Source organism: Octopus sinensis, linkage group LG19, assembly GCF_006345805.1.
Source record: "Octopus sinensis linkage group LG19, ASM634580v1, whole genome shotgun sequence".
NCBI classification, from domain to species: Eukaryota; Metazoa; Mollusca; class Cephalopoda; order Octopoda; family Octopodidae; genus Octopus; species Octopus sinensis.
Window position 1 is genome coordinate 20,485,670 of NC_043015.1, and position 13,688 is coordinate 20,499,357.

At 36.9% G+C, this 13,688-nt stretch overlaps 1 protein-coding gene across 1 annotated transcript in view; it reads right to left on the minus strand.

The window, feature by feature from the left end:
* The window catches only part of LOC115222357 (cadherin EGF LAG seven-pass G-type receptor 1), a 755,088-nt gene that overhangs the window by 163,730 nt on the left and 577,670 nt on the right, over positions 1-13,688 (minus strand). Inside the window, exon 7 of the mRNA XM_029792554.2 lies at positions 5,996-6,094. Coding sequence (XP_029648414.2) covers positions 5,996-6,094 — 99 coding nt within the window. The remainder of the gene's footprint in view (positions 1-5,995; positions 6,095-13,688) is intronic.

Consider the following 13,688-nt stretch of genomic DNA (forward strand, 5'->3'; position numbering starts at 1 on the left):
GTCACGTGTATAGATTTCAAATTAAATTTACTACTACTACTACTACTATCTCTCACTTTTATTCTAAAAAGAATACGTTCACTTTATGCCTCGGTAGTTTTTCTTTTCCTGCGGAAATGTTCATTATAGCCCCTAGCATTTTAACCATTTCCTACAGAAGAGGTCCTCAAAGATCGAAATAGTTATCTTGTACGGATGATTAGGATTCTATGATGTAAAGCAAATTTATACGAATGGAAATTTAATCAAATAAATGCATGAAGGTATTTTTATTCCTTTCATGGATGTAAAACAATCGTAGTAACATGGATTCTACTAAGAGGATTCTCTTCGTTGTCTTAAAGTCAAACGAGTTAGAAATAAATATTTATCTTCTCGACATTTGCGAAAGTTGGGCAATAATATTTGAAAGCTTTTCTTGAAGACTCGGTAGTAGAAATAGAGACTGGTGTTGACTTGCCAAAGAATTAGTGTATGTTTTAAGTCATTTTAATTCGTACTTTTGTTGGTGTAGATTTAAAAAAATACTAAGTAAGTGCTTGAGCCTTATATAACATTCTCATCACCTGGTTTATAGAAAGAATCTTAAAAACACAGTCGCCCTTGTGTTAATTTCGTTGAAATATTTGCATCTAATATAAGTTCTACTTCACAGAGTTTCTCATGTGGGGATTTAAGAGGGACAGTGATACAATTTTCTTCTCGAGTGTTTATTTAAACAAAACAAGAATTGAATATAATGTTTTCTTTTGGGAATCAAATAGATCTCTGAAACTGTTCCAGATGTTAATTTAACCAAACTTTTCGCGTTCTAATTTTATATTCTGTTGATTTAATTAGAACAAAGATTCGCAAACAATCGAAGGTGGAACTTCAATGAAATAACAACTTGCCTGTCAAACAATCTCAAATGGTAACAACATTGATTCATTAACTCAACTGATCTACTCTGAAGCCTCAGAGGTCCCAAAAGCCAGGCCTGAATGAGTCTTCACCAGGCTGCCACCTCTGCTAAAAGTAATAGTCAAATTTTCTCAAATCATATCTACTTTACTGCATGAAAAAATTCACCAAACACGGAATACAAACTACATGTGAACGAATGTCTCCTGTATAGACCAATAATATATTTGAGTGATGCAAAGTCTACTAAAGGGCGCAATAAAAATGTCTAGAAAAATATTATATCAATGTATAAATAAAGTAGATAACGTGCAAAAATGAAAGCAAATCCATATATGTCTGTCTGGTCACTTTCGAGTATTATTGGTAACACACCTCAATACAACTTATTACCTGGTTGAACCGTCGGTAACGTCAGCAAGTGTACTTTGTGGGTAGGGTAGTTTTGGGACAGCTTGCGGAATGAAAACAAGCTCCGTGAAAAGGTGGATGAACATAGGAGAGTCAAAGGTCATTTAATTACGTAATATATATATATATAGTGTGTGTGTGTGTGTGTGTGTATGTGTGTGTGCACACGTGATGATATAAACGTTTCTGGTTTGTTACCCAGGTGTGCATTTAACCTACCAGGGTGGGTTGCATTCTATGCCGCAGCGAAGGCAACTAACCGAGGACATGGAGGACTCTGATAGAAAAAGCCAGGGTATTTTGTTCAGAGAGTTTATATATTCAATATTTGCATCAAACTTCTAAAAGCAGCCTTTCAGGAACGTGTGCCCGGTGTTAAATCAGTCTTCGTCACTGGGGACAAATGATCTTTGTGGGTAGTCTAACGGCAATAACAATGGCTGCTAGAAACGCAGAGATAGACACCGACAAAACAATTTTCTCTTTCTCATATATATAAGACAATAAACGGAAAATATGACATATTCTTTTATTTGTTTCAGCCATTTGACTGCGGCCATGCTAGAGCACCACCTTTAGTCGAACAAATCGACCCCAGGAATTATTCTTTGTAAGCCTAGTATTTATTCTATCGGTCACCTTTTGCCGAACCGCTAAGTTACGGGGACATGAACACAGCAGCATCGGTTGTCAAGCGATGTTGTAGGGGGACAAACACACACATACACACGCATGCATATATATATATATATATATATATAATATATATATATATATATATATATACGACGGGCTTCTTTCAGTTTCCACTCAGAAGGCTTTGGTCGGTTTGAGGCTATACTAGAAGACACTTGCCCAATCTGTCACGCAGTGGGACTGAACTCTGCACCATGTAGTTGGTAAGCATGTTACTTACCTCACAGCCACTCCTGCGCCTATACTAAATACACAGGCGAACAGAAAACAGAAAATCACCGTTCGTTTGTTTATTTAGTATATTTTATATATATATATATATATATATATATTATATATATATATATATATACGACGGGCTTCTTTCAGTTTCCACTCAGAAGGCTTTGGTCGGTTTGAGGCTATACTAGAAGACACTTGCCCAATCTGTCACGCAGTGGGACTGAACTCTGCACCATGTAGTTGGTAAGCATGTTACTTACCTCACAGCCACTCCTGCGCCTATACTAAATACACAGGCGAACAGAAAACAGAAAATCACCGTTCGTTTGTTTATTTAGTATAGTTTATATATATATATATATATATATATATATATATATATATATATATATATATATATAGAGAGAGAGAGAGAGATAAATAGATAGATATATGTCATATTTTCCGTTTGTTGTCTTTTCATTTAATCCTGAAAATATTAGTTACGTAACCCATGCATTCCTTATTTTTTTACACACACACACATATATAAATATTCTTTTACTTGTTTCAGTCATTTGACTGCGGCTATGCTGGGCTAACACCTTGAAGGAATTTAGTTGAATAAATCGACCCCGTAACTTGTTTCTTATGCGCAGAACTTATTCTATCCTTCTGTTTTACCGAACCGCCAAGTTACCGGGACGTGAACGCATCATTATCGGTTGTCAAACGTTGATAGGGGTACAAACTCAAACATACACATATATTCGGGCTTCTTTCAGTTTCCGTCTACCAAATCCACACGCAAGGCTTTTGTCGACCTAAGGCTATAGTAGAAGACGCTTGCCCAAAGTGCTACGCAGTGGGACCGAACCCCAAACCCTGTGGCTGGCAAACAAGGTTTTTAGCACATAGCCACGCCAGTATATAATTTAATGTACACCGTATTAAAATAAGGGCTACTAATTGCTTCATGGTGAAGGCACATGTCCTAGAGGTTTAATCAGACCGGGCGATGTGTGTATTTATAAGCGAAACACCTAAGCTCGACGCGGCTCCGGCAGAAGGTAATGGCGAACTTCTGCTGACTCTTTCGCCACAACTTTTTCTCACTCTTTCCTCCTGCATCTAGTAGCTCACCTACGACGGACCGGTGTCGCATCTAGGTGGGGAACCTATAAGCCAATGAAACCGGCCCCTTATGAGCCAGGCATGGCTCCAGAAGGAACAAACAACAACAACAACAACAGTTGTTTCATGACCCAGAACGTGAATATTGCTTGGAGACATTAGGCAAGTTTCAAAAACCTGCCCAACCAGTGATATACTGTGGTCCATGCAATCAGCTGTACTCTCCCCGAAACAGGAAAGTTGAAATTTGTAAGCATTGTACAAATCTTAGAAATGAATAATAGTTAAAGTACTTGGTGTAGTTTTTGTTGTGCGGTGATGTAATTTGTTAGTAATTGAAGAGGTACAAATCTATCTTCCAAACCGGAAACCTAATTACATGACAAATAATACCACATCCGATCACTCACCTCATTACCTACTTCCGAGTTTTTTTTTCTTCCCTTGCAGCTTAATAACGCACACATATCCATGCATCCACAAACACTATTAAACATTGTCCAAGGCAGACACCTACAATGTTCGATATCATTACTGCAGGCGGAGAGGCCGACAGTCGTACAACCATATATATATAAGAGTGTGTATGTGTGCGTGTGTGTGTGTAGATATATATCCTTTTATTCTTTTATGCTTTTCAGTCCAAAGGCTGTGGCTATGCTGGAGTACTGCCAAGATTATCACCTTTGTAATGGCTATTGTTATATATATATATATATGTATATACACACACCCACACATACACATATGCATACATATTATACAGGCACATCCTCACATATATTTTCACCTCCATTTACATATATAAAGGGTTAATTCGTTAAAGTGTCTGTTTTGGACAAATACCAGGCGTATTTAACGAACTGTGGAATAACACTGGAAATGATCTAATGGCACACACATACACATCTTTCTCTCGAAGCTACAAAACCTATTGTTATGTTGAAGTGTATTACATTGGGAATCAACAGCTTTGCACAACTATCTTTTGCAATATGGGTGAATTGAAAAACTACGCATACACACCCCGCACATATCTAAGCAGAAATACATGTACATATACATATGTACAATTATATACGCATAGAAACGGACTCATAGAACTAGAATTTGAAATATACATAATATGAAGTATTATATATATACATACATACACACACAAACACATATATATAAGTACACATATGTATGCATAGTAACATACATGCATATACATGCATACAAGTAGATGCCGACAGAATCAATTCCATATACACAGTTTAAGACGCTCATACGAACCTACGCATGAATACATAGAGAGATATGAAGAAATACGCAAACCGAAAATACGCATATATACACATGAAACACGTCACAGGTAGTAAACCTAATCACTAAAATATATCTCCAAATCCAAGCCAAAGAGGAAATCATCTCTAATGTATTTAAGGCAGGAAATATAAACAAGTGGTTTTAACATTTTAAACTATTTTTTCCCGAGATCAAATCCCACCGAGAATCAAATTTGCTTTCAGTTTTCCTTCACGGCAACAATAAACATAATATCTATCAAATGCCGAGATCTAGTCTTTGTTTGTTTCTTTGTTTTTTTTTCAATTCTTCCAATCTTTCCCTACCTCCCCCCCTCTCTCTCTCATTCTCGCCCGTGTTTCTTTATCCAGATTCTTTATCGATGATTCCAGTAATGATGTGCGAAACGCTACTATTACTCTGGGCCCTGGGGAGAAGCAATGGTGTCTGTTTCAACTGGGTTCTCCGAATGATGAAGATTTGTCTTTCTCTCCACTCCATTTCTGTCTATTTCTTCTCTCTCTCTCTCTCTCTCTCTCTCTCTCTCTCTCCCTCTTGCTTATGCTATCATCAAGTGTCCTAAATCTAAGAGAAGGGGCCTTGTTGGAATAACGCTCGATCTTGAGCTCTGGAAAGAAGTTCGCTGTTCTATTTCAACTGCGGTCTCCAAATAATAGAGACATTTATTTCTCTCTACCGCCTCTCCCTCTCTTCCAGTATGCTACGCAGCCTAAACCCATACCCATCCAAGAGGTTCCAATGTCAGGTGAAGTGACCCGTTGGTCGGAGTACAATATTCTTGTATCCATCGGAAAAACTGCGGCAGAAGCCTGCACTTTCCATGACTATAACGCAAGTGAGAAAAGTCAGAATCGTGGTAACGTTGAAGAAAAAGTTTGGCGGAATTTGTTCCAGTTATTTAACTTTACGATTTTGATCCTACTTTCTTTTATTCAGGCTATATGTACCGAGGATTACATAAAGCGTCGTAAACTTTGTTGTGTAAGACGGTAAGTGGCAAGTGATTCGAGTAAGCTTTAGCAATCATTTCAAGTGGATCGAACCTCTACATTTGCAGGCCCTATTTTTAGTTCACTTCAACCCTCGTTATTGACGTCAGGGTCATGTTTTGACACTCCATACTAACAGAACTGCAAACCAATTCGTTCGAAGAGAAATTACGGTTACGTTGTTTCTAATGAGCAGCAAACGGTGGCAACACCTTCAGTGCTGTGTCCGGGTGATCGGTAATCAAGGCTAGTGAAGCGGTTTCAAATGGCTCCTGTGGCAAAGAACTACTGCACATGTTTTGTGCTGGAAATATATTTACTAACGGAATGTAATATGAAAGCAAACTTACATGGTCTTTGTCTGGCAATATGCTGAACCTCATGTTGTCTCCGTTATCTCCATCCGTGGCTACCACTCCGCAGTCTATCGTGCTGCCAATTTCTGTGTCCTGAAATACAGAGATATAAATATATATAATTATATTTAAACACATATACATTTACTATTATTAATGGGCAGAAGTTACACCGTGACGCAAGGGCCGAGTGTTTCGTGCCTTTTAGCACTACACGTCCATAAGAGATGCTTTTTCAGCGCGAATAATGCTTCTGTTGCTAATACAATACACACAAGCATACATACATAACAATTAAATATACAAGAAGAATTTACAAACATACACAAACACACGCGTATTTACACACATATGTATATATATGTATGTATGAGTGTGTATTTGTGTGCGTAGATAGGTTTGGTGCAATGAATATGATGAATGAAACTCAGGACATATATGTTATTGATATTAATCGCCAAAAATTTCGTGCATCGCTCTTTGATTCCTGCTAAGCGCCAAGATATCGGCCCTTGATGCACCATGTAATAATAATGATGATGTTTTCTACAATAGGCACAAAGTCTGAAATTTGAGGGAGAAGGATAATCGATTATATCGACACCCCCATACTCAACTGGTACGTGTTTTATTGACCCCGAAAGGGTAAAAGGCAAAGCCGAATTCGTGGGGATTTGAACCTACGAGTCGACCTCAGTGGAATTTGAACTTAGAACGATTCTGCCAGCTCACCGTCTTGAATAATAATAATAATAATAATAATAATAATAATAATAATAATAATAATATAATAATAATAATAATAACAACAACAACAACAAGAGCACTCAGAGAGCGCAAACCTCCGCCAAGGCAACACCAATGGCTTCTCAACGATTAGCCAGAGATGATTTTTAAAATGAGAATATCTGAAATAAGCTCGACTGCTCTCATAAAAGAGAATACTAAAAATGAAATCGACTGCTCTCAAAAATGAAGTAAAAAGAAAAAAAAAAAACAGGAAAAATAAATAATCCCAAATCCTTGTTCGGTACCGGATCTATCCCAAAATCTAATAAGTTCATGCCAGTTACGAGGCCAAACATCCCTGAAGGTTTCATCAGTATCCTTCCCGCTGCTACGATCTATCGGTGTGCATTTCTCTCAAATAAGTGTTCTAAGATATTCACGCTGAGTTCTATATAATAATTGCTTTCTGGTACTAATTCTGCTGCTATTATTCTCTCTCTCTAAAGATATATATATACGACAGGCTTCTTTCAGTTTCCCCTCACTAGATTTTGGTCGGCCCGAGGCTATAGTATGTAGCCACGCAGTGGGATTGACCCTTGTGGTTGGGAAGCAAGTTCCTTACCACACAGCCACTCCTGCGTCTATCTATCTATCTATCTATCTATCTATCTATCTATCTATCTATCTATCTATCTATCTATCTATCTATATATCTATCTATCTATCTATCAATCTATATATTGCACAGGTCTTAAATTTATTGCATATATATATATTGCAAACACACGCCCATGTGCATTTCTCTCTGTGTGTAAAATACACGACTTTTGGATACATGAAAGTGAATACATACTAACATTCATTTCTAGCCTAATTCATATATAATTCGCCAAACGACGCGAGCACGCACACACACACACACACACACACACACACACACACACACACACACACACCCACGTTGTCACATCCACACACTTGCAGCAACACTAATAAAGTTCTACCTTCATCATTTCCTGAAAAGAAATCCCATGAATTTCATTCTCTCATTTAATTAAACAAATCAAATCTGTTTCCCTGTCAAGTCTGAAGATTTCATTCAGAAAGAGCGATAGCAGCGGCGACGACAGCAGCTGCAGAATATAACGAGCAAAATAATGGAAAAGAAAACCACTTCATCGTATGGCTGAAGGAATGTGTGTGTGCGTGTGTGTGTGCGGACGTGGGCTTATGAATGTGTGAGTGGCAAATTAGCTTGCTGCGCTATACTATATTAGCAAATATGGAAGATATATATATATATATATATATATATATATATATATATTCGTATAAGATGTAGAAAATTTTTAAGTTATACAACACATATGCGTATGTGTAAACAGCATAATATACGGCTCATATATGCATAAAAGACACACATACACACGGAAGCATATATATCTATGCGTATTTATAAATATGTATATATATATATATATATATATATATATATATATATATATCTATATATATATATATATATAAATATGTGTGTATTGATATATATATATATATATATATATATATAATATATATATATATATATATATGCTGCTTATAGTTTCATGTTATTGTGATATTTAAGCAGAATTATTTATAAAATACGCCATTTATCTTAAAGCAATCTTTCAGATCCTGTTTATGCGTTTTATATACAAGGACGCTGAAAAGTAAGAAAACAAGAAGGAACGTGGAAAAAAGGTGAAGAAAGCTGGTGCAAAAATGGTACGGGAAAGAAGAAACGAAATCAAGAACAGGTCCTCGTCCACCCTGCTTGCAGAAAGCTCATTAAATACAACTGGTTTTGAACAAAATAACAGAAAATGTGTCAAAGTCTGCGAGACAGCAACTCAGTCTGGCGAGGGTGGTACCCTCCAATACTGTAAGAGAGACCTATGTGTCTACAACTGTCTATGTGTCTTGCTGGATCGAAGAAGAATATGAGGTCTTTCTGCTACGCATAAGTGGCATTTCTTAGATCCATTAATATATGGCTTGGATTTCTCCAATTAATTGTATGTGGAGTGGAATTCCTCTTCAAATTCCATATATGGCTAAACCATCTTTGCTGCATTACTTTTATCGGTGTACCGGAAGGAAGATAGGTGGTTTACATAACGCCTCTTGAATTCGCACTCACATACACATACATGAGTATTGATATCAATATATATATAGATATAAATATACTAAATTAATACATTTCCATACTTCAAAATGTAACCAAAATCAATCGTTCAGAAAGTAACAGACTTTGGGGCCTTAAAAAACCTATACAAACCAATTTTTGTATATTTCACAAATTTTATTTAATCAGCATCAAAATACACCCCTTAAGAGTTCATAGTGTTTCCAGGAATGCTATGGAGGTCCGCTGTTGCTTTTCTCATATTTTCCTCTCTCCACTCAAATCGCTTCCTTTTCAGTTTGGTTATTTGTTTGGGGATGAGCCAGAAGTCACACAGAGCTGAGCCGGGAGGCTTAGGAACCTGTCGAACAAGTGATGCATTGCTTTTGACCGAGAAAGCTTGGATTACGATGTGCGTTCAAAGAATATACCTCTTTATTTTTTCGCCGACAAGCCCCACATGCACAAATCCTCCATTAAAATGGAATACACTGAACCTCTGCTTATTCCCACTTTGTGAGGAATTTCCTTGACTGGACGGTCTTCGATAACTATTCGCCGAACATTCTCAATTGGCTCCTCGCTTCGGCTTGTCAATGACCTGCCTGAGTGTTTCTCGCTCCCATGTTTCAGGCGACTGTCTCACTCCTTGATCTGAAACTTGCCCATGGCATCATCTCCAAAGTTCCTTTGTATAGGATTTCTATGTTTTTGGTGAAACTTGAAGTAACATCTATGATCGATGCGCGATGCGTTCGGTCATTTTAAATGAAAACGAAAATTTGACACACTACGCAACTGCGCTCCGTATCTCTTAAGAACACCTCACATACACACACCACCGTCGGACAAACATAGCGCCTCTCCATACACACACAGTGACCTTAGTCTTTAGACGGTCATCAGCCAAAATTCTTTAGAATTCTATACACAACTGTACATTACTCTTTTACTTCTTTTAGTCATTTGACTGTGGTCATGCTGGAGCACTGCCTTTAGTCTAGTAAATCGAACCCAAGACATATTCTTTGTAAGCCTAGTACTTATTATATCGGGCTCTTTTGCCGAACCGCTAGGTTACCGAAACGTAAACATACCAAAATCGGTTGTCAAGCGATGTTGGGGGAACAAACAGAGACACGCAAACATACACACACACACTCACACACACACACTCACACACACGCACACACACACACGCACGCACACACACACACACACACACACACACACACACACATATATATATACATATATACGACGAGTTTGTTTCAGTTTCCGTCTACCAAATCCACCCACAAGGCTTCGGTCGGCTCGAGGCTATAGTAGAAAACATTTGCCCAAGGTGCCACGCAGTGGGACAGAACCCGGAACCATGTGGTTCGTAAACAAGCTACTTACCACACAGACACTCCTATGCCTATATATATTTATGCCAGGTCAAATTAACCGCGTTCTCTCTCTCTCTCTGTCTCTAAAAGATTTTCTGACAATATTAAGATTTATAAAATGCTCCATATAATTTCGTTAATTAAACATCTGCTCGTCTCCATTCACGTAATCCTTCGACTTAAAACTTGTTGCTTCAATAAGCTTCTTTCACCTCCATTCCTTTCATTTATTTCATTATCTTCACACCGTCTCTGCAATAGCGCTTTTGTGCTATTTCTTTGCCTAATTTATTATTATCCTTTATTCTATTCATTCTTCTCTTTTCCTTCCTTTCTGCCACTCTTCTCTTCTTCTTCATTTCATTCCTTCTCCTTTGTAATCGCTTTCCTTGCATTAGTCTTGCCTAGCTTGCTTAGTTATATCTATACATCTGGCAATGTTTTTGTCCTTTCTTTTATTTTTATTTCTGTTTTAATCTTTGGATTGCAGCCATAATGGTGTCTAACCTTGAAAGGATTTCAGGTGAACAAGACCACCTCAGTACTTATTTCGTTAGTCTGGTATTTATTACAATCAGTTTTGTTTGTCGAACGTCTAATTCGTGGGGATGTACACAAAACAACACTGGTTATGAAGCGGTTGTGGGACGGACACACACACAAAGGTACAAAAATGACGGCCCTCACGCTGTTTCTATCCACCAAATTCACTCAGAAGGCATTGATTGGCCCAGAGCTATTGTAGAAGCTAATTCTCCAAGGTGTCACACAGTGGGACTGAACCCTAAACCACGTATCTGCGCTCATCTCTCTCTCTCTCTCTCTCTCTCTCTCTCTATATATATATATATATATATATATATATATATATATATATATGTACATATATACATATATATATATCTTCAAACATTCATGCTTAAATACAAGCTACCGCAGGCATACATACATGATTCCATCCGTGCATCCACCTACACATCCATTCATCTATCAATCCGTCCACCCAGCCAGCCATAAAGAAAATGACTGCGTATGCAAGATGGCAGTAGAAAAATAGGCATATACATCAACCATGTGCTCCAAATTGAAGAGAATAACTTCCTACGGGTGAGTAGTGCGTTCCCTCAAAAATGCATCTCCCACGATGACCTTCCATGCATTCCCTAGCGTAGATCGTTAAAATCCGGTATCGAAAACTTCACAAAATGTTATATGCCTGAATATGTTTCTTATACAGCGGAAGATATTTATAACATTGACACGAAGTATAGCTTGTTTTGGACTCGTCACTGTTACATCACGTCACATTCTTTTGTAAATGAAGAGATAAATTTTGCTAGGAAGTAACGGTTTAACAAAAAGAGACAATGAAACATATAAAACCTGACCGAAAATGGCAATTGTGTTATATTTCTGGGTAAGATATTACATTGGTGAACTATTACAAACCTGTGTGAAAATGTTATACTACTACCATCCAATGCAGAATGATATGTTGTTGCTAAAACAATATACTATGGTATCAGTAGGAAAGACTCGCCTGAGATAACTACAGAGAATATCTTTGTTATTGAACACCTACATAAGGGATATCGTTAAAATATTCCCCTGAAAGCTTCCTCCAAGTTTAAATATAACCGATTTGATATGATCGTTTGGGACTAGAAAAAGAATGTAAAGTGATTCAGGTCAGATGCCAGGCTACCGTGAATATTTTCTCAGAAAATCAGTTGCGAACGGGATATTTACAGACAACTGCTTCGGAGCCCACAAAATTCGCAGCGAAAATACGAATTTACACACACATTACGATATATATATATATCTGTATCTATCTTGATATATATATATATATATATATATATATATATATAATATATATATATATATTATATATATATATGTTTGTATGTATGTAGTGTTGGTATACCAGGCTACTTTAGTAGATATTAACTGGCAACCTCAGAATGTTGAGCTTTACAGACTAAGATGGTAGCCAACTAACGCACAATTCACAAACGCCATCAGTTAAATTGAATAGTAAAAATAGGCAACAATTTTTCTAAAGGTCAACATTTTGCGCATTTATTATCCAAATTCCAACAATGGAGCTTCATTTCCTTTTTTAGAATCCAGGTCCTTCCTAATAAGGAGAATTGAAATGGCTAAAGCCGTATATTATGAGTGTGTGTACATGTATATATATATTATATATATATATATATATATATATATATATATATATAATATACACACACATAATTACATATACTCATTCATCCATACTTCTGTGCATCCATTCATTCACATATATCTGCCTACATACATAAATGCATATGTTCATATTCTATATTGCATCGGAAACAAGCAACGTTTGTCTCCGATGTTATAAATATTTTCAAAGAATTATTCCAGGACAAGATTTGTTTGTCCTTCTACATATTGTAACATTGAATCCACCGTAATTTATTTTTACAGCAATGCAGTGGTTATGTGCTACGATGTACAACAGCTAGTGATATCAATATAACTTATATTTTCTTTGTGGATGATCTAAAGATCTACGCTGGAAATATTTACAGCTGGGTTTAATAATAACTTATTCAGCTGATATCGGAATGGAATTTATTCAGAAGATATGAACATTTTTGTATTTGTACTTGTGTCAGTCATTGGACTGCGGGCATTCTAAGGCACTGTTTTGGGGTTCGTTTAACAAGTCGGCCTCTGTATTATTTTTTTAACTCAAATACTCATTGACCCGTTGTCTTTTAACGATCTGCGAAATTACGGGGGAGATAAACAAACCAACACCATTTTTCAAGCGTTGGTGGTTGGGAAAAACGCACGCACACATTCATATGTATTTACGACAGGCTTCTACACAGTCTCTATCAGCCAAATTCACTCACAAAACCATTGGTGAGCGCGATGCTAAGCAGAAGACACTTTACAAAGGTGCCATGCGGTGAGATTGAACCGGAAACCACTTAGTTCCTTAACTACACGACCTTGAACGTTGAACACACAAGAATACATTTCCATATCCAAAAAATTTGCATCAATGTTTTCTTTATCTTTTTTTATTCCACCCAGCAAGTGCTACAGATATTTAGGAGTAGACAAAAATGTATCGTACAGAGGTGTTGCAAAACACAAATTATGCCCAAAGAATATTATAAAAGTTTTCAGAAAGCAGGTATGCCGGGGTCATTCTCTTATTGCATGTCAATATTCCAAAAGGTTCCTGCAACTGCGAACATGTCTTTTATTAAAATCAGTGAGAAAGAGAAAATGCTTCGAGATCCGCTACTTCTATACTCGCATCAACAATTCTTATTTTTACTTCTAAAGATTGTTGCGTATGGCTGTTTTAGTAAATGTTTATGTAACA